General features: G+C 39.5%; 2 protein-coding genes across 4 annotated transcripts in view; one reads left to right on the forward strand and one right to left on the reverse strand.

Annotated features, from left to right (window-relative positions):
• The window catches only part of LOC105482539 (glycosylphosphatidylinositol specific phospholipase D1), a 65,881-nt gene extending 59,123 nt beyond the window's left edge, over positions 1 to 6,758 (forward strand). For both annotated transcript variants that reach the window (XM_011742672.3, XM_011742674.2), the window contains one exon: positions 1,569 to 6,758. In XM_011742672.3, the coding sequence (XP_011740974.2) occupies positions 1,569 to 1,655 (87 nt within the window). In that variant the 3' untranslated portion in view covers positions 1,656 to 6,758. The remainder of the gene's footprint in view (positions 1 to 1,568) is intronic.
• On the reverse strand, positions 6,470 to 24,284 carry LOC105482540 (magnesium transporter MRS2). Of its 2 annotated transcripts, XM_011742676.3 has the most exons (12): positions 23,975 to 24,284; positions 21,990 to 22,063; positions 18,739 to 18,775; positions 17,615 to 17,727; positions 16,001 to 16,073; positions 14,429 to 14,538; positions 12,280 to 12,410; positions 11,013 to 11,129; positions 9,271 to 9,423; positions 8,914 to 9,031; positions 7,693 to 7,806; positions 6,470 to 7,145 (listed from the first exon to the last, which is right to left on the reverse strand). In XM_011742676.3, exons 1-12 carry the CDS (start codon positions 24,162 to 24,164, stop codon positions 7,035 to 7,037), a joined length of 1,341 nt encoding a protein of 446 aa, XP_011740978.2. In that variant the 5' UTR covers positions 24,165 to 24,284; the 3' UTR covers positions 6,470 to 7,034. The 2 variants fall into 2 exon arrangements, with proteins under 2 accessions (XP_011740978.2, XP_011740977.1); XM_011742675.3 differs by lacking the exon at positions 16,001 to 16,073 and having other exon boundaries at positions 14,429 to 14,602; positions 23,975 to 24,282.
• Between the last annotated feature and the right edge of the window lie 31 nt (positions 24,285 to 24,315).

Raw genomic sequence — 24,315 nt, forward strand, 5'->3', positions numbered from 1 at the left:
TTTGGGTACAAGTTACGTTCTGAAGACTCCTTCCTTTCTGTGGCGTAAGAGCATTCACTAATGAAATTAGTCGTAACAAATTAGAATTAAGATTCAGTTCTGAAACGTCTCACAGGGCTGCGTTCCATCAGCTCAGGAACCTCAGCAAAGTGGTAACTGAGTGTGTAGTGAGTAGTGTTCTATCAAGCACCTGTGAGATAGACAAATAAACCTGAGACATGGTCCCAGCCCCAGGCGCTTGTAGTCTAGGTGGGAAAATACAACAGGCCCACAAGACCATCCAGGTTGGTATATGATGACCACGAGCCAAAGGAGGTCAGACAGCAACTGCAGCGGAAGTCTCTGCTGGTGGAGTCAGGGAGGGGCCTGCAGAGATTATGGGCCCGGAGCTGCATCTGGAAAAATGACTAGACTCTGACAAAACAGAGAGAAGTCAAAGGCCAGGCAAATTTAGTAAATGTATAATTCCATAAATTGGGAAAGAGAGGGAGAATAAATTACCATTTGATTCCGTTTTCTTAAGTGTAGATTTTCCCTGTTAATTGACACTGGGGTATTAAGGGGTAAGATAAGCACAGGGCTAAGCATAGTGTTTGACCCATGGTAACACCTCAACAAATTTTAGCTATGATTATTATTTCTGGATTTCATCAGTAGTTTTCAAAATTAAATAAGAAATTGTCATACCCTGCTCTGACCAAAATACTGTCAGCCAGTTTGATCACCCGTACCTCATGTGCCAGCTTTGGTTCAGAATAACTTTTGTCAGTTTCCACAAATCAAATCCAACCTCGGAGTATGAAGATTTGCCACCACCGAAAATGTTTAAAGACCAGGTATGGTGGCTCACAACTGTAACTTCAGCACTTTGGGAAACCAAGGCAGGTGGATCACTTGAGGTCGGGAGTTCGAGACCAGCCTGGCCAACATGGCAAGACCTCGTCTCTACTAAAAATACAAAAGTTATCCAGACGTGGTGGCACATGCCTGTAATCCCCACTACTCCGGAGGCTGAGACATGAGAATCGCTTGAACCTAGGAAGCAGAGGTTGCAGTGAGCCGAGATCGCGTCACTGCACTCCAGCCTGGGTGACAGGGCACAACTCTGTCTCAAAAAAGAAGAAAATGTTTTAAAAACTTGTAGCAGGTTTTGAAGGCAATTCTGAAAGATGGCTCCTAAAATGTTTTAAGCAGTAGGGTAGGTGGGAGGTGCGCTAAATACATTGACAAAGCCAGTTTCTGGGGGAACTCCTTATTATTCAAGATATGTTTTCCACATTGTACCAGAACTAAGCATGCACTGCCATACTTCTCCTTTATGATTTATGTGCCAAAATAGGGATTGGGGTGAGCGTCCTTAGCTGTGGTCTTCAGAACGTACAGATGTGAGAAAGTGGTCTGCAAACGAAGGGAAAGTGGCATTTGAGTTTAAGCCAGGGGCAGGGGATCTGGCCAGTGTCTTATTCATCTTTATATTTCTAAAGCATAGCACGATGCCTGGACTACAGTAGGAACTCAACAGATGTTATGAATGAGTCATTAATTCTGTCTGTCATTTGCCCCTACAGAATCAAGTCGTCATTGCCGCTGGAAGGAGCTCTTTGGGAGCCCGACTCTCCGGGGCACTTCACGTCTATAGCTTTGGCTCAGATTGAAGATTTCACTGCGTTTCCCCACTCTGCCCACCTCTCTCATGCTGAATCACATCCATGGTGAGCATTTTGATGGACAAAATGGCACATCCAGTGGAGCTGTGGCAGATCCTAATAGATGTGGGGCTCCTGGGAGTAGAGACACACACCAACAGCCACCCTTTCTGGAAGTCTGATATAGTGAATATATGACTGCACCAGGAGTATGTGAAATATCAGACACACTCTGCTCATTCATGTCTCCTTCCACAGTTTATTTCCTCGCTTCCTTTGCATCTAAACCTTTCTTCTTTCCTAACTTTTTGCCTATAGTCAGACCTGCTGTACCACCTATTTCCTCTTCCTCTTGAATGTCTTTCCAGTGGCTAGAAAGGTCCCTCTGTGGTTATCTGTGAGAACAATCTCTGTACACAATTCCTCCTAAAAACATCCTTTTCTTAAAAAAGAATTGTGCAGCCATAAAAAAAGAGCAAGATCATGCCCTTTGCAGGGACATGGATGGAGCTTAAGGCCATTAACCTTCATAAACTAATGCAGGAACAGAAAACCAAAGACTGCATGTTCTCACTTGTAAGTGGGAGCTAAATGAGAACACATGGACACATAGAGGGAAACAGCACACACTGGGGCCTATGAGAGGACGTAAGGTGGGAGGAGGGAGAGATCAGGAAAAATAACTAATGGATACTTAGGGCGATGAAATAATCTGTGTAACAAACCCCCATGACACACCTTTATGTATGTAACAAACCTGCACTTCCTGCGCATGTACCCCGGAACTTAAAAGTTACAAACAAAATTGAACTTAAAAATAACAGATTGGTGGCCCATGCCATTCCACGTATAATAGAAAGCATAGTATACAGAAAAAAAAAGAAACAAAGAAACTGAATGAGGAAAAATAGTACAGAGAAAAGTATGGGGGTGAGAGATAACCTCACATTCCAAATCACTTGTGACTTGGTCCTTTTTAACTTTTATTTTAGGTTCGGGATACATGTGAAGGTTTATCTTTTCTGCTCCTCCTACTCCTATCCCCTTCCCTCCTCAAGTAGACCCCAATGTCTGTTGTTTTCTTTGTGCTCATAAGTTTTTATAACTTAGCTCCCACTTATGAGAACATGCTGTATTTGGATTTCTGTTCCTGTGTCGTGTTAGTTTGCTAAGGATGATAGTCCTTTTTTTTTTTTTTTTTGAGACGGAGTCTTGCTGTGTTGCCCAGGCTGGAGTACAGTGAAACGATCTCAGCTCACTGCAACCTCCGCCTCCCAGGTTCAAGTGATTCTCCTGCCTCAGCCTCCCAAGCAGCTGGGACTATAGGTGCAAACACTATGCCCGGCTAATTTTTGTATTTTTATTAGAGACGGAGTTTCACCATGTTGGCCAAGCTGGCCTCAAACTCCTGACCTCAGGTGATCTGCCCACCTTGACCTCCCAAAGTGCTGGGATTACATGCATGAGCCACAGGACCCAGCCGATAATCCTTTCTTAATGAGGATTAATGCTTTTTCAGCGTTTATATAGTGAAGGACAAATACAAAAACCAAGATTATCACCCTTCTGTGGCCTCCAATGCTTTTGTAGAGTTGGTTGTTCTAACACCTAAAGAGCCTAGTGACACTGCTAGTTTTAAGCCATCTCATGAGAGACCTTTGTCGCATTAGATTACAACTTGTGCCAAAAGAACTAGAGGAAAAAGATGCGGCCTGAGCCACAGGCTACTGTAAGGGCTAGAGAGGAAAGCAGGCCTTGGCCTCACTTGTTCCTGGGCTGTTTTTCGTAGGATGGATTTCATTTGCCAGTCCTGCAGTGTGGCACATTTAAGGGAAAGGAATGTATCATAGGGTTTCAGTGTCAGTAAACATTAGCGGGCATTATCTATAAACAGTAACTAGTTTATTTTGTGTTAAATTGGGAAGAACCTCTTTCTTCTGCTGCTGTTGAGATGATACTAAAAGCAGGAGAAAATAACAAATGAGAAGAGCCCTTCTCCTCTCAGCTTCTCTCAAGGCAGAGCAGAGATTGGTGAAAAGGGGACAGGAAGAGGAACCCAGCTGAAGAGTGGGAAGTTAACAAGAACATCAACAGGCACATCCCTAGAGAGCATCTCTGGGTCACTCTCAGGATGACCTCATTTTTCTTTAAGAGGTACATGTGCTGGCTGCATAGTAACCTACCGCACAGCAAAAGCACAAGGAAGCGCCATTTGGTTTCGTTTAGGTACAATTATTGGAGTTACTTTTAATTAAAAGGATGATTATTTTTAGGAGACCAGAAATTACTTAATTGTATTCACTTATGAGTTGAGCAGTTTGGTAGAGCAGACTCTGACATGACACTTCAGTAAAGGGATGTTTTTCTCAGTACTGGATCTTTTCATTAGACAGATGCATTTATATAAAGTGTCAGTGTTTTTATGTTTCACTAAATGAGGCCTGTGCTTAAACATGACCATTATTTACCTCACAATTTACATTTTGCTCAATGCCTGAATACACCCAATAGCAAGCACCAGGTGGAGGTTAAGACCCACAAAAATGGAAGCTTCCTTTCAAGTTGATAGGACATTTAACCATGCTAACCCCACTGTCAAAAACAATGTACATTATACTCCTACTGTAAAAGGTCAACTGATATGGCAGATACGTAAAAAACCTGGCATACAGGAAAAAATTAATGCATGACAGTCTATTAATATGCAGGACACATATTATCCTGATATGTGGATTAAATTTTCGTTCCACTAAGTATTAACTATAGTTTTAAGCACTGATTCTGCTTAATAACTAAAATGTAAAGACCTTACCTTGTAGGGTTGTAATTTCTCATTAACAGAAATCTGAACTTATACAAGTTTAATTCAAATTTATCTTTATTTCAAGATATCAGAAGACATTTACATATTTGCATTTTCTGTCTTTCTACTATCTGTGTATATGTAACAGCTTTTCTCAAGGCTTCAAGATAGGAATTGTTTTATGCCTTTGTATCACAGACCTAAGAGACCAAAATTATTTGAAGATGGAGTGGGGACAAAACTGGGGTCTCTGCAGTCCCTACTCCATGTACCATCCATTAGCTCACCTCTGTAGGTATTACTAAAATAATGAGAGTAAGTCTTAAATCCAAAGTGCAGCTTTAACATTGCAGTTCCAAACAGTAAAGCTGTATACAACTCTTGGAATAACTCAGCAAAATAAACAGCTTTTTAATATAAAATTGGTTAGTGCTGCTTATCATTCTATGTTCATGAAGAATAAAGTGTTAAGAGCATCCTCAGAGCATCCTCAAATGACACCTGTTGTGCCCACATTTGTTTAGGGGCCTTCCAAAGACAAAGAGAGTACCACACCCTGTACTCGACATGCTCGACAGGTGATCTGACTGCTTGCTCACTCATGTAACCCAGTGTTTGGTACCCACTTTCAAACAGTAATTAATGTGCTCAGTCCATTTTAGTTCAAAATTTAAAACCAAGGAACTTCATATATTTTTGGCATAAGCTGATTTATTATTTACGAGAACTTTAATATAAGAATCCTCCTGCAATCACAAAAGTGGAACTAGTTGACATTTTGAAATCATACTTGATATAACCACCTTCAGGAATTCTACAAACCACTAGCAACTTCCGTTTATCAGATTTATGAGGTAGTTACATTATTTTTCCTTTTATTGACACGATTCATCAAAAAATTATTTTACCCAAGCTCATAAACTAAGTCAATAAAACTGCAAGGAAAAATGACCAAAATTCTATCTTTTGCCTGATCTTAGCCAAATCAAATGTTGCCCTCTGGGATTCCAATTCTTCATGTCACAGTTAAGTAGTACTTATTAAGTATTTTACAGTGATAAGACCTAAAATAGCAGCAGTGTGCTCTGAGGTGTCCCAAAACGGTGCCCTGTGAAATCTAAGTATTATCAAATATAATCTTAAAAATCCTAAGAGATTCATAACACTAGAGGGTGCTGTATGTTCACACTCCTCCAACAAGCACACCATGACGCATGTTCCTGACCCACAGTGTGGTTGGTGCACAGGGGCCACTGCATGCTCGAGTCTAGCCCAGCCTGTTCTGTGCCATTCTGTTCTCCAGCTTCCCTCTAATGGCTTCCCATGACCACACACAGGAATGGGGAAACCTTGTACTTCATCTCTTTTCTTCCGAATCAGCTATGGGAGTAACATTTTTATTCCTATCACCAAACCACCCGAAAAATGGACTCTTAAACTTCCTCATATGACATCACATTAGGGTAATCATGTACCCTCAATATCAGGGTAAGCATATTTATTCTGTTGTTATCACATTTGTAGTGCAAGAGCTGGACACTCTAGAATCTTCCACGCACACTACTTTGGGAGGCTTAACTAATGTTCTAGTATATAACTGTATTTAACCTCCAGAAAACATTTTAAAAGGTAGGTAGGATGTTAAAGAGGATGGCAGCTTTCAGGCTTACAAGTATTAGCCATTTGTTTTAAACGCCCATCTCTGTGGAAATGAGAAGATATCACAGTTCTAACATTCAGTCACCCTCGTGTTTTAGGAAGCTCATTTGTCAGCTTCTGAGGTGTAGGCGTATAGATTAGCAGGGCAATACACATTTTTCTTTTTGGGGCAGGGCAAGGGTGGTATCTAAAAATCTACTTTAAAAATCAATAAATGGACAAAGTGCTACAAAACAGTAACAGAATGGAAATACTTCCTTTCAACTTTACTTCCAAAGGCTGTAATTACAGAGAGCAAAGAAAACTAGTCTTAGGGGTTGAGAACGTGAAATCTTGATTAGGCATCCATACAATGGTGATATTAAATTCTTTCTTTTTATTCACCTTTTATTTTAAAAAGGGGGCAAATATAAGAAAATAAGGTTATGTCAAAGTTTGGTTTTTAAAACTCAAACTTCCAGAGTTTGTTGTAAGGTTAATACATAGAATGCTAGCTTTTTAGTCACCTGAGAATCAGGAAATTCATATGAACGTAATTCCCTATACTAAGAACGATAGCTACCTATGGGCTTGTCAAGTTCCTACGCTTCATTCAGCATGAAATTGCACTTTTCTTGATATGTATAAATTAAATAAAGTCTATACAACTATCTGTGCTTGTGTTGCCTCTTACCACATCTATAAAAACAGCATTTAAAGTTTGTAGGAAATAGAATTTTGGCCTTTTACAAAGCAAATACTTTGTTTCTTTAACTCAGAATTCTGGAAATGCAATCCAGTTCTGGTATTGTGACTGCCAAAATATTTTTGTTTTCAAACATTAATTTTTTTCAAGTGTGTGACTCTATACAAGAAAATAATAAAAACAGTATCAGAAGTTTCCTGTGACTACCATTAAAAAAACTTCAGTATCCACTGGGCTGTTCCTAACGGTTTGTTAGGATGCCCCTTCCTGATCCAAGTCCATCCAGTCTGAGGCTGTTTTTCAATTCCATGCTTCTATCTGCCAGAAGAGTCTTTTTAGGTAAAGGAGCCATCTAAATAAAGCAGAAATATTAATTTTAGTATCTTTTTAAAAGAAAAGTCACTAGTAAAATGATATATTATGTAACTACTCAATGAAGAAAGGACTATAAGCAGTATCAGTGTCTTAAGTATTTATTCCAGTGGTGTCTTCAAGTACAAAGAAAATGGAGGTGAGTTTTCTATCTTTTCTTATGAGAACATTATAAATGTTTCCTATATTTCCATTTGGTTATGACAGAACCTTATACCAGAATTACTAACATCTGTTTAAATGTATGTTTGTCAGAGAGTTCTACAGAAATTATATTTCTAATGTATTTATTGTGTTAGGCAGTGTGCTAGTAAGTGCTTTACACATATTATCTCAATTATTTCTTCCCACAACCCTATGAAGCAGGTAATACTGACTTAACAGACAGATAGGGAAACTGAGGGAGGTTTGAGAAAGCAACTTGCAAGGGTCATAGTGCCTGTGACAACTGAAGCCCAGGTGCTCTGACTTTAGGGCCCACGGCCATAACCCTTCCGCAGTACTGCCATGAACCATATCCTTCATACCATAGGAGGCAATGGAGCTTCTAGCTGTCGTCCAAGAAATGAAAGCAGGCGCCTCCAGATGAGGCCACTTCCCATGAACATAATTCCTGTAATCAGCCAAAAAATCCTGTGGTCCTAAAAGAGAACACACAGTTCATTTCAATCGCAAAATGTAAGGTTCCTTAGAGAGAAGATTCCCTGAACTGTTGTCCCAGAGTTTGAAAGCCTTATGTTATTTGTACAGCTCTTTCCCATAGAAAGGAACTAAGAAACAAGTGCCTTGATACCCACAGAATAAATCAGGAGAACAGCATGATTTAAAAGGTTTTAAATATTTTAAAATCATCTATATGCCAAATGTACTGCTTTTACTTTGTGTTTCTTTCCAGCCTTTGTTACGTGCATACAAATCTTAATAGTCATGATGCTAGAGGACACGCAATTTAAGGTTTTTGCTTATATCCACAGTTCTCAAACTGTGAGCTGACATGCCCTGGGCACCACAGCACCTCAGAATATTTTAAACTTTCAAGGGAAATAACACAAAAGAATCTGTAACATAACAAAAGAAATTTTTTGTCCATGAATACTGTGAAAAAATTACTAAGACACTAAGGGCATCGTGATCCAAGAAAGTTTGGGAACCTCTCTTAGAAAAACATTCTTCCTCACCATTTTCAGAATGGTAATACTTTTGCAGCACACTGTTTTTAGTTGATGTACAGAATCACAGAATTTAAATGTAATCTCTCACAAGGAAGGAATCCCATTCACAGCGATGCTGTTAGTTGGTTATCATTGGCTCCAGTGATTGAGAGCTCACTTCTTCAAAGATAGCCTGTTACACAACTCATCAGCTATCACTGATGGAGACACATGTCACTTATTGAGCAGAAATCTGCCTCCTTTTTTTGTTGTTGCTGAGATGGAGTCTTGCTCTTCACCAAGGATGCAGTGTAGTGGTGCAATCTTGGCTCACTGCAACCTCCGTCTCCCTGATTCAAGCGATTCTTGTGCCTTGGCCTCCTGAGTGGCTGGGATTATAGGTGTGCGGCACCATGCCCAGCTAATTTTTGTATTTTTAGTAGAGATGGGGTTTTACCATGTTGGTCAGGCTGGTCTCGAACTCCTGACCTAAAGTGATCTGCCTGCCTTGGCCTCCCAAAGTGCTGGGATTACAGGCGTGAGTCACTGCGCCTGGCCAAAACCCCCCAAGTTTTAGAAATAGTAATACATTCTCACCTCTTCAAGGGAAGATTCCAAATTCATTCCAAAAGCAACTCCCATTAGTCCAAAGAGCGAAAGAGAGAAGGTTCCCATGGTCAGCTGTAGATTCAACCTCATCATCACGTTACGGTGGCTGGAGAGGAGAACACCTATTCAGATTAGAAGGGCCCACTAACTATACAGAACACATTCATCAAATCTATTACAGACCACATGGATGAAACCTACACATCAAAAAAAAAAAAAAAAACAAAAAAAAGACTTTAATGTACTACAGATGTTAATGATGGCATAATTCCTCACAAAATGATATTTCCTTAAACACTTTATAATTATTTTAAAAACTTACTGTTTTATATAATGCTTTCTTACCTGTCCAGATTGATGAAAATAATACTTTGTGAATCATCAATCAGCACCCTAAGCTCCCGAGCGGCATTGGAGAGATCGTCAGCCAATCGGTAGTAGTTTTCCAACAGCAACTCCATCTCTTCTGCATGGTCAATCCCAGCACTGCTCTTTTCACTTCAGTTAAAAGACAAAATAATGAACATACCCCAACATGTGTATCATATACTTAGTAACAAAAACTTCCTAAATTAGTATATAGCATTCAGCTACCAGTGGAAAAGCTAGCCTTTTGTCTTGTCTTTTTTTTTTTTTTTGAGATGGAGTTTCGCTCTGTTCCCAGGCTGGAATGCAGTGGCGCGATCTCGGCTCACTGCAACCTCTGCCTCTCGGGTTCAAGCAATTCTTCTGCCTCAGCCTCCCCAGTAGCTGGGACTACAGGCGCGTGCCATCATGCCCGGCTAATTTTTGTATTTTTAATAGAGACGGGGTTTCAACATATTGGACAGGCTGGTCTTGAACTCCTGACCTTGTGATCTGCCCGCCTCAGCCTCCCAAAGTGCTGGGATTACAGGCATGAGCCACAGCGTCCGGCTGCCTTTTTCTTTTCTATTGTTGTGGCCAATCTAGCTATGTCAACTGATCCTAAACACTTTACAGATTAAGTTGAGGACAGAGGTTCCATCCTTATGTAGACTAGTTGGTGTCACTGTATTACATGGCCCCAATCCAAGAGATTTTTATGTGGATACATGCTCCCAGTATAACAGGAAAATCCAGATATGTGAATGCAGATGAATTAGTGTAAATCCAATACCACTGTCAGGTAAAACAAAATCCACAACGAAAAATGTCAAGACCATTTCCTTTTGAGGTGTGTGTTCCTTTTGAGGTGTGTCCATAATGTGATTTCATATAAAGAAAATGTTTTTGAATGATATCAATAATAACTTTGCTCCCCTACCCTACCAAGAAGGATAAGGAGGAATGAAGTACTCTGAAGAGGTACTTGTTTCATAAAGCATATTAGAGACAGACTGAAAGACTGGCCTAAGCAAAGCAAACAAGAGTTTCTGCTACCATACCTATCTCCTATCTACCAAATGTTATATAGCCCCCTTTATCTTATTGTTTCCTTATCAGGATATTAATAACCAATTTTTCAAAGTGCTTTAAGAAAATCTGTACAGACTGTGGAAACTAAACTCATTACAAAGGTGTATTAATTTCTGATATTGCTCTAGAAAGACAAAAACAAAATATTTGGGTATTTAAAAGTAAACATTTAGCTGGAGTGTGCACAAGAAGCATAAACAATTTCTAAATTCATAAAAGACAAAAGGTTTATAACATTTTCATTAGACTGAACTTATATAATTCATGTTAATGCTGCACTCATGTATTTATCCCACTTTTCCCCTCCCCCATGTAAATGTCTCTCTCACTCTGCTTCCTAGGTAAGTTATTTTGGTAGATGTATGTGCCAATCTGGTGGTCAGTCCCTTGAATATAAAGGTAACTGTGTGTTTAGATTCACTGCACGTCAGCAGTGTTGGGTATGTAGTATGCATACTCATATAATTACACTGAATTAGATACGATACTCTATCTGGGGAAATACTCTTATCTGGAAACTGGGGATGAAAATCTCTATATTCTCTAGTCAAGAAAAATGTTACATTCTGTAATGAAAAATCACTTTGAAGTGGAAAAGGCAAAATATTTACTCTAAGGAAATAAATAACAAAGTATAATTATATACTTACAAGACTTGCGGGTCGCTCCATTTTGATAGACAGAGCTCTTCTAGCAACTCTTCCTCATCCAAGATCTCCAAAATTGACTCTTTGAAAATTTTAATATCTGTTTCTAACTCTGATAGACTATAAGAATAGATACACAAAAATGATCAATAGAATAAACTTATAAAAACATTTCATAATAGTTTTTAGAGTATCTTATCAAATATATTATCTTATACATTCATGCTAAACAATGACTTATTAAAAAAAAAAAAAAAGGGTGAGTATTTACTAGGCAAATTAAGAATCAGTTTGGCCAGGAGTGGTGTCACAAATCCTCCTAGCACTTTAGGAGGCCAAGGCAGGAGGATTGCTTGAGCTCAGGAGTTTGAGACCCTCCTGGACAACACAGTGAGATCTTGTCTTACAAAACAATTCAGAAAATTAGCTTGGCATGGTGGCGTGTGCCTGTAGTCCCAGCTACTTGGGTGGTGGAGGTGGGAGGATCGCTGAAGCCCAGCAGGTTAAGGCTGCAGTAAGCTGAGACTGCACCACTGCATTCCAGCCTGGGCAACGGAGTGAAACCCTGTCTCAAAAAAACCCACAAAAAACCCAAACCAAATCTCAATTAATTGGTCAAATTATCAGTGATATAAATTTCATCATACATTATTTATCTCAGAAACATAAATTGCTTGTGAATTTAAGATTTTTGGTTTGGGAATTAGTTTTATTCTTAATCAACGTGGCAGTGCTAATATAGAACAGACTAGTTACTCTTAACTGATAAAAACACTCCAACATTTCTGGACAAGAAACTACTGATTCAAGAATTTTAAATGTTAATTATTGAAGGGATTTCGGAAGTAAAACTCCTGAGAGCATGTTTAGTCTATTTATGATACATATAAAATATTGTTATTAAATTCTGGAAGGCATTATGATTTTAAAGAAAAAGAACAACATGGACTTTGAATTTGGATTTAGATTTGCCATTTACTAGCCACATAAATTTAGGTAAGTTACTCAAACCTCAGTTATCTCTCTTCAAAATGAGGACAACATCAACTACTAAATAGGTGATGAGATGAGATCACATACGGAAAAGAGCCTTACATAACATTTCATGCAAAGTATCTTTTCAACAAACATTAGATTGTGTGCTCCTTTTAGCTCGACTTCCCACCCAGGTTACTTTCATACTTTAAAAAAAGTTATGAAACACAATGTTAATAATTGATTTAAAGATATTTGTCTCCAACTCCCAATGTGATACATCATCCATATTTACCTTTTGCCATTCTGTAGTAAAATGTGCAGTTTGCTTCTGTCTACAGAAGAATGTTTGGGGTCCACCAAAGCGTCTAAGGTCTCAAGGATCAGTGGCTGCAAAATGCTAAGTTTCCCCTGAAGGGTGTTGATCTAGATAACAACATGACCTTTCATAAGAATTAAAACAATCTTTTTAGAATATTCAGGATCAGTGAATCCTCTGATTAAATACAGAAATCTGTAGTAGCTTGAAATGCTGGTAACATTTCAGAACATAGTCAATTCTAGAATGCCTATTCCAGATGATTCAAAAACTAGATCATCTGGGTTCAAAGAACCATGTGTGATGTTATCATTAGGCACAGATTTGGCTGACAAGGAGCTAACTCTCATAAGAGTCTTTCTCCTATAGATACTCATTATGAAGTAATGAGGGATTAAGTAAAATAAAATCTGCTATTCTATTATTAAAACACAAGCTTTCAGTAATACCTGTGTTCTCTGTATACATAATATGGTTCAAAATTCCTGCAAAGCTCTTTGAAAATAAAAACTTGAGCTTTAAAACATAAACATATGAGAGTAAAGTCAAAAATACACTATTTAGGTTGACACAAGTATGGTTTGATATTCAGCAGGTATGCACTAATCCTGCTATATAGTTATTAAAATACTGAAACACTTCCATACCAGTTGGCAAATAGCATATACTAACTAAATCAGACGGTAAAACTGATGATGTAAATTACAGCATATAGTCTTTATCTCAGAAGCACAATTACTGTGAAACTAAGATTTTTTAAATTTGGAAACGAGTCCAGAGTCACGGTGCCTCTCCTGACATGTTGTTTATTTCATGCATCTCCAGAGGAACTGCTTCTGGGTTAAGAAGTCCTTGGGTGGGAGGGAAGGCTGGACAGCCAAATAGACCACATTTTTTAATCTAAGAGGTATCGAACCCTCTGCTCAGCAAGGTGTGGACTCAGGTAGTGGTTGGGGAGGCTGCTGAGGGTCACAGATAGGGTATTTGTGAGGCATATCTATCAAGGTATGTCTTGGTCCCTCAGGTGGGTCTGGGGAGCTTTCCCTTGTTTGAAAACTTATCCCTTTTGAGTGGTGGCTGGTCTTGCTTCTATGTAGTGTTGTTTCATAAGGGAATCTTCCTGGGACCCCATTTAAAGGAAGAAGAACGTGTATTCCAGCAGACATCCTGAACTCCCTCTCTATTCTCCCCACAGCCAATCTCTAGGCAGGAGACCCATGCCAGCCCAGCCCCTCTCCTTCCCCTCCTGCTCCCTTTGAGATCCCTGCCTTTCTCCTAACAGCATGAGCTCCTGAAAGCTTACCCAGCCTGTGCAGCCCATCACTTACTACTGTTTACATCTTCTTTCTTCTGCTTTCCCCCTGCTTGGTAACTGGGCTCCCACTACTTATCATCTCCCTGGCTGGTGCTAGCTGGTGCTCATTACCCTGAGCAGGAAGTACAGCCATCTATTCTTTCAGAGCAAGGCAGACAAAAGAGAAGTGTGCCAGGTTCACCCAACCCAATGCACCTCATGTCCTCTCTACCCTCTTCTCCTCCTCCCACTCTGGTTAGTATGCTCCCAGCACCAACTCTTGCATGTAGCCAGTTCCTGAACAGTACCATCCTGACTAACAGGGGGAAGAAAAGATAACGAAAGATTTGTGGGGTCAGGAAAGCAGAGAACCACCCTTGTTCAGAGCCTGACAGGAGTCTCAGACGTGTAAGGACTCTCAAAGGAGGAGTCACTGGAAGAACTAGGTGTGATTCCTATGTCAATCGAGGTCTCAAAAATATGCATCATTTACCTGGCTCAAACAAAGGACCGTACAAACAAATCGAAAAATGACTTGATGAAATGATTTAATAAAATATGTATCACATGTAAAGCATTTTCATAATATACACAGTCTTAGAGAACAAAATAGAATGCACTTAAACCCCTAGAGTCTTTAGTTCTATTTGATTGGGTCATAAAGTATAAGAATTAAGTGATATCTCCACGTAAGATCCTTAGAGACGTCTTCTTCCGGGGCAGGATGTGGTTAGGGGACATGCCATTGAAACAATACCCCAACCTGTCTTCCCACTCAATGACATTTCAAAATCAGAATAAACCCAAAAAGCTAAATAAAAACAGACTTACCCAATATTGCAGGAGTGCTTCTATAGCTCTAAACTCAAAAGGTAAAGGGTATGTAACGAGTTGACCCTCTCCAGACAACTGTGAAGGGAGTTCCCGGAACAGCCATTGCTCTAAGTTTAAATTACGATAATCTAATATCAGAAGACACTCCGGAGTTATCACAGCTTTCAAATACTGTTAAAAACAAACAAAAAACAAAAAAACCCAAAACATATAAATATGTAAGTGTATATATACACATGCATGTATATACATATATATGTATACAAACATATATGCACTAATTGTAGAGCTATAGGAAAAAAGGACATTCATAAAATATGGTTTAATACTTTACTAATTTTGGATTAAGACTAAACCAAATCAGTGTTTTTTGTTTTTCAAAAAAATCAAGTTTTTTTTTTCAAGAGAAAGGAAACTTAAAAAATAAATGTCTTGATACTGCTAACTCACTCTCAATAAAATTGGAATTATTCACATAAATTATATATTTACTAAGACTTCTGGGGTAATCATGGAAAAAAACAAAAACAGAGAAAGCAGGGCATGGTGGCTCACACCTGTAATCCCATCACTTTTGGAGGCTGAGGAAGGTGGATCATGAGGTCAAGAGATCGAGACCATCCTGGCCAACATGGTGAAACCCTGTTTCTACCAAAAATACAAAAATTAGCTGTGTGTGGTGGCCTGCACCTGTAGTGCCAGCTACTTTAGAGGCTGAGGCAGGAGAATTGCTTGAACCTGGGAGGCGGAGGTTGCAGTGAGCTGAGATCGCGCCACTGCACTCCAGCCTGGCGACACAGCGAGACTCCGTCTTTCTTTTTTGAAAAAAAAAAAAAAAAGAAAATAAAGGGAACAAGATAAGGTCTTCCTAAAAGTCAGGTATTGAGTAGACTTTTAGAAAAGACTTAGTTTAATCATAATTAGTTTGGCACAGATAGAAATTTCCTTTTTAAAACAGCACTAAAGCATATAAACCAAAATTGAAATTAAGATAAAACACAGCCTTACTACTCTAATTTAGAACAGTATGAAATTAGAATTTTTTCTAAAATACTGGTATCTTTTATGTTAAAAGTAGATAAAGGTAGCCACTTTATCAGTGATACAGAAATTAGAGATAATTTTCTACTTTTACATTTTTCCAACATTCTATCATGAATTTTTTTTTTTTTTTTTTTTGAGATGAGAGTCTTGCTCTGTCACCCAGGCTGGAGTGCAATGGTGCAATCTCGGCTCACTGCAGCCTCCATCTTCAGGGTTCAAGCTATTCTCCTGCCTCAGCCTCCTGAGTAGCTGGAATTACAGGTACCTGCCACCATGCCTGGCTAATTTTTGTATTTTTTAGTAGAGACGGGGCTTCACCATGTTGGTCAGGCTGGTCTCGAACTCCCGACCTCAGGTGATCCACCCTCCTCGGACTCCCAAAGTGCTGGGATTACAAGTGTGAGCCACCACACCCAGCCTCATGAAAATTTTTATACAGAAAAGTTCAAAGATTGCAGTTAACACCATATACCCACCAGTTAGATTATATAATTATCACTGTGCTATATTTGCTTTTTCACATACCTGTCTGTCTCTCCATGAGAGAGACACTGTTTTGAAGAATGCTAGCTACTGATCCCAAGAGTAAAGAATATTTCTGGAGAAAATCACTTGGGAGAAGACTGCTTCTATTTTTGATAAAGTATTTCTTATTTACTTATTTATTTTTAGAGATGGGATCTTGCTACATTGCTCAGGCTGGTCACAAACTCCTGGTCTCAGGTGACCCTCCCACTTCAGCCTCCTGAGTAGCTGGGACTAAAGGCACATGCCACCACTCCTGGCCCATTTTTTATTATTTTGATTAATTCTAGAAAAATGAACAAAACTCTGCCATCAAAGACTCTTTGAAGAAAGAAAGTCTCATATCCACTACAAGGCCAATACCATTGAGTCCTGTGTCTCTTCATCTATTTTTGGCCCTAAACATTAGCCCGCCAAAATAAATGATATCCACATTAACTCTGAATCACTAAAGAAAGTCAAATTATATTTGGTGTGCTCTGGATAGGTAGGGAAAAATACAATATATTTTGGAAAGTTTTCCATTAAAAAAATTTAAATTGGCCAGGCCCAGTGGTTTACGCCTGTAATCCCAGCACTTTGGGAGGCAGAGGCGGGTGGATCACCTGAGGTCGGGAGTTTGAGACAGCCTGACCAACATGGAGAAACCCCGTGTCTACTAAAAATACAAAATTAGCCAGGTGTGGTGGCTCATGTCTGAAATCCCAGCTATTCAGAAGGCCGAGGCAGGTGAATTGCTTGAACCTGGGAGGTGGAGGTTGCAGTGAGCCGAGATCGCGCCATTGCACTCCAGTCTGGGCAACAAGAGCAAAACTCCATCTCAAAATAAAAAATAAATAAATTAATTAATTAATTAAGGCTATAAAATTTAACGTGTATTCCTGTGCTACTTAGAAAGCCAGAATACGTTTTTGGTAGCTCAGGATATGCTATAATTACATGTAACTGTACACAATTGGAAATATATCTGTTACAAATCAGGATTGTCTTATACTTTCCAGAACTAGAGAATAAATCCCAACAGTGAGAATGAACACCACAGTCAGAGGTTTTTCAACTTAAAATACAGCAGTGTTATTCCTATTGAACATGTGCATATAATCCATGTAAAATGAGTGCTACTCATACTAGCATAAAGCTATAAAATATCCTATGTTTCATGTAGCTACTTTTATTCCAAAATTACTTTTAACCTAGATACTGATGAAGATAGTCAGAAGGTAGGCCTGGTGCGGTGGCTCACACCTGTAATCCCAGCACTCTGGGAGGCCAAGGCGGGCAGATCACGAGGTCAGGAGATCGAGATTATCCTGGCTAACAAGGTGAAACCCCGTCTCTACTAAAAATACAAAAAATTAGTCGGGCGCAGCGGCGGGCGCCTGTAGTCCCAGCTACTCGGGAGGCTGAGGCAGGAGAATGGCGTAAACCCGGGAGGTGGAGCTTGCAGTGAGCGGAGATCGCGCCACTGCACTCCAGCCTAGGTGACAGAGTAAGACTCTGTCTCACAAAAAAAAAAAAAAAAAAAAAAAAAAAAAAAAAAAAAAAAAAGAGAGTTAGAAGGTAACTTTTATAAGATTCTATTGTAAAAACACAGATGAAAATAAAATATTTTACCTCCATTCTCATGATAATCCTATTGTTTCTGACTGTGATACTCATTACATGCTGAAATCTCAAATCTCTGGCTTGAAGACCTAACTCTTGGTATAATTCAGTTTTCTTCTTTTCTATAAAAGAAATAAACAGAGAGGACTAAACCAAATACATTAAATGGCTTAGATTTTTCCATCAGAGCAGTCCTCCCACCACCATCAAGATAATTTTTGGTTACTACCAGAAACAAAAACTAAAATTAAGTCTTTTTAATATCTAGTTTTACCTAGAAAACATACTTGGGCTAAATACAGTCAAACTAATGATTTTCTTATCTATACCTCATAAATTTCTCACTACTTAGAAGTCCCTTGAGACTAACATAGAAACCACAACTATGCATCATTAGAACCTATAAATTTCCAGCTCTAAAGACAGGTTATCTTTCTTAAATATAAACTGTACACAACTACATTTTCTATTTTTACTACAACATCATCTTCAGTATTTTATATATGTGAACAGATAAACTTCATTTTCTTTGTTCTTGGACTAAGACAAAAATGAGAAGAACTGAATTTATTACCTGAGACTGATTCATTCTCAGGGGAGATCTGAAACTCACATCTGAAGTCACATAGTAAAATGATGCCTAGTCTCACTTTTTAAAGTAGCTGTCCACAGACAGCCATCAGCAGAATTCCATGTGACTGCCATGCAGTGACACGTCCCTGTCCACCTTTTGTCACCCACTGCATGTCAGTGGTATTATGTGACTCTGCCTTAAACATGCTTCAGGGGAATGAATGAGGGCAGTGAAAGGGACACTAACTTAAAGAGAGACAAAAGAGAAAGAGTGTGTCTCTGGGCTTCAGCTCTACACTAGCCTCTCTCTCCCAAATATTCCTTCAACAGCCTGTTAGAGCGAAAAGTGGCTCCTGCTAGAAGAAAACAATTCTGGAAGAATACACACAGTCTGAGTACTGCCAGCTCCAATTAAGACTGACAGACAAATGCTGAAGAAAGATCTCTTTCAACACACCTGTATATACAGAGAATATTCTACTCAAAATACAATTTCTTGATTTCTATCAGATTCACTCATTGTTTAAAAAAATGATTTAGAATGCTAATCACATACTCACCAAAAGAAGTAACATTTCCCTGTTTGTCAAATTTTGTCTGAAAATAGAGAATAAAACAAATTATTATTTTCTTTCAAATTAGAATGCTACTTACGTTATTGTTAATTTAGTTAAGAATTTATGGTATTGTGAGTAATATCCCCAAAATGTTGAAATGCAAATATAAACCATTACTGACCTTCTTTAGATTAAATCCAGTTATGAGTTAAGGGTTTTTAAAAATTCCTTTTCTCCTTTGCTAGGAAAAATCAGACCTGGGTTTAACTTTCTATCTTGGTTCCTCTAGAAAGTTTGATAAAGGAGTATCAGTTGTGTTGTTACTAGGTAACAATCCTTATGATAAAAATGACCATTGACTGGTAGACTGCACTGGACTGGGAAGATGAACAAATTACAGTTAGCAGGTGAAAAGCAATAGCTCTCTTTGCCCTTTCCTGACTGTGGTGGCTTTTGTGGCCATGTTCCCCACCAGAATGCTGGACACTGTGCCTCTGTGACAAGGGATACTGTCACTATGGGGCATAGGGATTCGAGCCAAGGTGAATCTCACATCCACCTCTGAGAATCTTATCTCCTTGTCACTAAGCGATCACTCAGAGGACCAGAGAAACCCCTGGATGGCTGCAAAGACTTCTTTTGAAGAAGAAACGCCTAACACTGCCTTGTTGCTTCTCTTATCCCTTATCCTTCTGAGTAGACTGGGACCAAGTATGGCCTGCCTTGTGAATCTAAATGTTTACATGAAGCTAAAGTCTCTTTGGTGGGTGTTGCAGAATCAATAAAGATTTACAGAACCTCTTCTGATAGTTTGAAGAGAGGATTTGATACAGAAAATGCACCTATTTCCTGTAAAGTAGGGGAGTATTTTTCAGTGATGTTTATCCACAGTCAAGTTTGAAGATGTGAAACATTTAATGAATCACTGTGTGCTGAGCTGTACTACTTACTATGACAGACACATTTCAGAAAGACACTCTAACGTAATAAGTACAATATAGGTCTTGGGTTATTATCATGGAAATATATATGCTGTGTTAATCACAAAATAAAAACTCACAATATATATATTTTATCTTGCTTCTCATCAGCAAAGATAAAATTAATATGAATATATAAGCTCCATAGAACACTAGTTAAATTTATATCAAAGAAAGCTTTATATTTGTGTAATAGTCTAGCTTTCATCCTTATATTTCACAAATACATAAACCCACTGCAGAAAATTTGAAAATAAATATATGTAAAATAAAACTATATTAATCACCTGAAATGACAAGTTTTAGAGAAAGCTGTGATAATTATTTCACTGAATATCCTTCCAAACATTTTCCTAATAAAACATACTAATGTTATACATACTGCTTTGCAGTCTCCCTCCTTCCAAAGTAGCAACATATGTGGAATATTTTTGCATCTCAATATTTATATGTATGCTTTTTTTCTTTAATAGAACTTAAAAATTTTTTTTAAATCATACAAATTATAATGAAAAAAATTTACTTTGTAACTAGCTCACTTTCTAAACTATTTCAAACAGCACAAATTAAATTTCTTTTTCTTTCTCAGATTCCATAGCTTTATGAATTTGTGTTCTTTGAAATTATTTCACCTGCAAAGAACTAACTTTCAATATTTGACATTTGACTTTGCATTCTTTTTCTTTTTTTTTTTGAGACAGAGTCTTGCTCTGTTGCCCAGGCTGGAGTGCAGTGGTGCAATCTTGGCTCACTGCAACCTCCACCTCCCAGGTTCAAGTGATTGTCCTGCCTCAGCCTCCTGAGTAACTGGGACTACAGGCATGCACCACCACACCTGGCTAATTTTTTTGTTTTATAGTAGAGATGGGGTTTCAGCATGTTGGTCAGGCTGGTCTCAAACTCCTGACCTCAAATGGCTGCCTCAGCCTCCCAAAGTGCTGGGATTACAGGCCACCTGTAATCCACCTCGCCTGGCCCTGATTTTGTATTCTTTTTGTATTCTCTGAGCCACCTCACCTGGTCCTGATTTTGTATTCTTAACTAAATTGGCCAACTCTTCCAGAACAATGAATAACAGTGGTAACTTTTAAACGCAATTCTAGGGGTTACTTCGTTCTGTATAGTTTATAAAGAAAAGCTCTTACGTTAACAAGCCTAAATAATCCTAATGAAATATATTTGGGGCTTACTATATGTGAGGCACTAGTTTAAGGGCTTTCGATATATGAGTTAATTTAATCCTCATAACAATTCTTTATGGTAGGTAGGTTATGCTCAGTTTTCAGATAAGAAAACTAAGGCACAAAGATGTTATCCTAACTTGTCCAAGGCCACCTAGTCAATAAGAGGCAGAGTGAGACTGGAATTTAGGAAGTCTGGCTCAGATAGGCACGCCTTTTTTTTTTTTTTTTTGAGACGGAGTCTCACTCTGTTGCCCAGGCTAGAGTGCAGTGGCATGATCTAGGCTCACTGCAAGCTCCACCTCCCGGGTTCACGCCATTCTCCTACCTCAGCCTCCCGAGTAGCTGGAACTACAGGCGCCCGCCACCACGACCGGTTTGTATTTTTAGTAGAGACGGGGTGAAACCCCCGTGTTAGCCAGGATGGTCTCCTGACCTCGTGATCCGCCCGCCTCGGCCTCCCAAAGTGCTGGGACTACAGGCGTGAGCCACTGTGCCCAGCCGGCACAAGTTTTTATCAAGCTTTTTTTTTTTTTTTGAAAAAAAAAAAAAAGCCTACAAAGAAGTTGCAAGAATATTACAACCAATTCCCATAGAGCTTACACCTAGTCACCTTTGTTAAAATTTTGCCCCAACGGCCTTCTTTCTCTTTCTCTAAAAATATGTGTGTGTGATACATTATCTTATTCATTCATTTCCCCCCTCACCCCTACTCCCCAACCATTTCAGAGAAAAGTTACAGAGATCATGACCTTTCAAAGCATGCACTTTTAAATACTACACTCTGCTGCCTTCAAGATGCTTCTGCCTGCGTATTATCTTGCAGAACACAGGTTTAAGCCTCTTTATGGCTCTGAATTGTGATTGACTTGTTCTAGTATTAAAAGGGGAGATGCAGTCATCAGCAAAGTTCAAGATAATTGTTAAGCAAATCCAGCAGGCACTCAGGTCACTGGCCAGGCACAACAGCCACGACATGTAACTATAGCGATTATAAAACTCAAAATAAGTAGTATCTTGGCCAACAGTTCAATGAGTTAATAAGTATGGGAAGCACTTTCTGTACAATTTCCAATGTATTGTACATACTCACCACAGTAAATACCGGGGCTACACTGGCTAAAGTGGCTTGAGAGACATCAGAAGTTCTTAACCGGTGCACTTCACCTGAAGAATAAGAGAATTCCTGTGGTTATATGATTCACATAGAGCTCAAATACAACTCTCATAGTATGTGGAGGCCTTCAGACTATTTTATTATTTTCAAATATTTTAAGAAGAAATACTCTTGTTAATTTTAATATTTGTTGATTATCTTAGGTTTGGCAGGGAATGATTTTCAAAAGTAATGGCTTAGGTGAGGCATTAAAATTACTGATGGATTCCAGTCACCCTTTTACCTTTCTAATTATTACTGATATCTCAAAGTTGGATGAACGAATGTGCAACATCGTGTTCTGGGATTTAAGAAAATGTCTGGTCTTCCTTTTTGCATAAAAGGCTCTTCATGTGCATTTGGTAGTAGATACATTTTAGAAAACATAGGTCCTAAGTGCCACCTGATCTTTCAAGCATTCCAGTATCAGAATTATTTGACTGGCTCATAAACTATGAAACCTATTGATTTTACTTCTTTTCTACAGATATTCTTTATAGTGAATACTTATGAAACACCCCCACTGAGCTGGAAGGAGGACAAATCTTTATTTGAAAATTAGTCTATTTAAAATATGTGACTAGACTGAGTCGAAGTGAACGCTGAAGTATAATCAAGTACATTTAATGACTGACAGAGGACACTGTTTTATGCTTCCAAAGTAATTACACTGACTCCAGAGACTGTAGAAAAAAATCCTACTTCTGATCTTTTTTCCACTACATACATGTAATGATTCTTGTAATTTCTGAAGTTTCATTTCCCTTTTACAAAATACAAATTATCACTATAAGGGTAAGATGAAAAGGTAAACGCCATTTGCTGATTACAAACGGCTTTCAATGTTTTAATGTCACAAATTAGATAGAGTGTAACCGGGATTGAGATTCTGAACGTCAATGCTTGTCCTCAAAGTTTCCTCCAACTTGCTGAAACGGGATTCCCAAGCATTATCAATGGAGGGTGCAGAGCATGTAACCCAACTCAGAAAGACTCTCCAATAAGTGCATGAGGTGATGACGAGGAGTTACTTTGGGAGGCTTTTGACAGCACAACTGAGAAAACATATTTGAGGACACTGCTATATTCTTGATAAAGTCATTCATTTCAATACCTTTTATTCCTCAAATATTTGCACTCACATTTGTGAAAATCTTAACTTTTCACCATGCTTCAACATTTGGTGTAAAAATAAACAGCAAATAAGATTCTTTTTTTTTTTCTCAATCCGATCTCCCTGTTTACTTATACAGTACTGTGGTTGAAAATAAAGTCAAGCCGTTCTCAGAAGCAACTCAGTCTTCAGCCTCACTTCCATGTGCGTCCCCAATCTCTGCAACTGGACAACTGTATAAATGTGTCCATAAGGAAGAAAGGGAAGATAAATTAATATTAATACTTATGACTTCGGAACAGATGAAAGCCTTGTTTAAAAACACCTCTCAGCCAGGTGTGGTGGCTCATGCCTGTAATCCCAGCGCTTTGCAAGGCTACTGCGTTAGGCTTGAGGCAAGGAGTTTGAGTCCAGCCTGGGTAACATAGTAAGACCCTGTCTCAAAAACAACACACAAGAAAACCTCTCACAAGGGCACTTAAGCGGGTGTTAACTAACGTGATCACGGTCTGTAAACGATTCCTAGGTTGTTCCTATGGTTATATAATCTGCAGCAAGTGCGGTGGGGGAGAAGGCAGAGGGTTGGCCGCTCGGACCCCGGCAGGGCACAGCGCACATAGCAAGGTCGCATTCTGAGCGAGTCGGGCGCAGCTCGGCCCGCGGGCCTGTGCAAGCTCACAGGACACACGGGAGGCCAAGGTCTGCGCAGGGCGCGGAGCAACAGGCGCGCCGCGCCGGGTGGCTGGGGCAGCAGCCTAAGGTCACTGCAAGACCACCGTCCGAAGCTGTGGCCGGGTAAGGGCTGTACCTGCCACGCGGAGCCGGCCCGGCCCGCAAAGTTGCGCCGCCCGGCTCCTTCCAACCAAGTTGGCTGCGCGGCCGCAGGCAGCAACGGGACGCGCCACAGAGGTCAAGTCCAAGGCCAGGGCACACAGCGTCCGCCGGGGAAATCTCATCGCGCGGGGCAGGAGGCAGGGCAAACTGCGCAGGCATTCCATGGTGCTGGAGCGAGGAGCAGGCAGCACCCAGAACCCAATCCTTCATGCCGGACTGTGGCTGCTCCGGCCGCAGAACTCGCCCGACGCTACCGCCCGGCCTGCGGACGCTTTGCATCAGGCATGCGCGGGGCGTGCCGCGCCTGCGTGCTAC

Source organism: Macaca nemestrina, chromosome 5 (genome assembly GCF_043159975.1).
Source record: "Macaca nemestrina isolate mMacNem1 chromosome 5, mMacNem.hap1, whole genome shotgun sequence".
In the NCBI taxonomy this organism is placed as follows: Eukaryota; Metazoa; Chordata; class Mammalia; order Primates; family Cercopithecidae; genus Macaca; species Macaca nemestrina.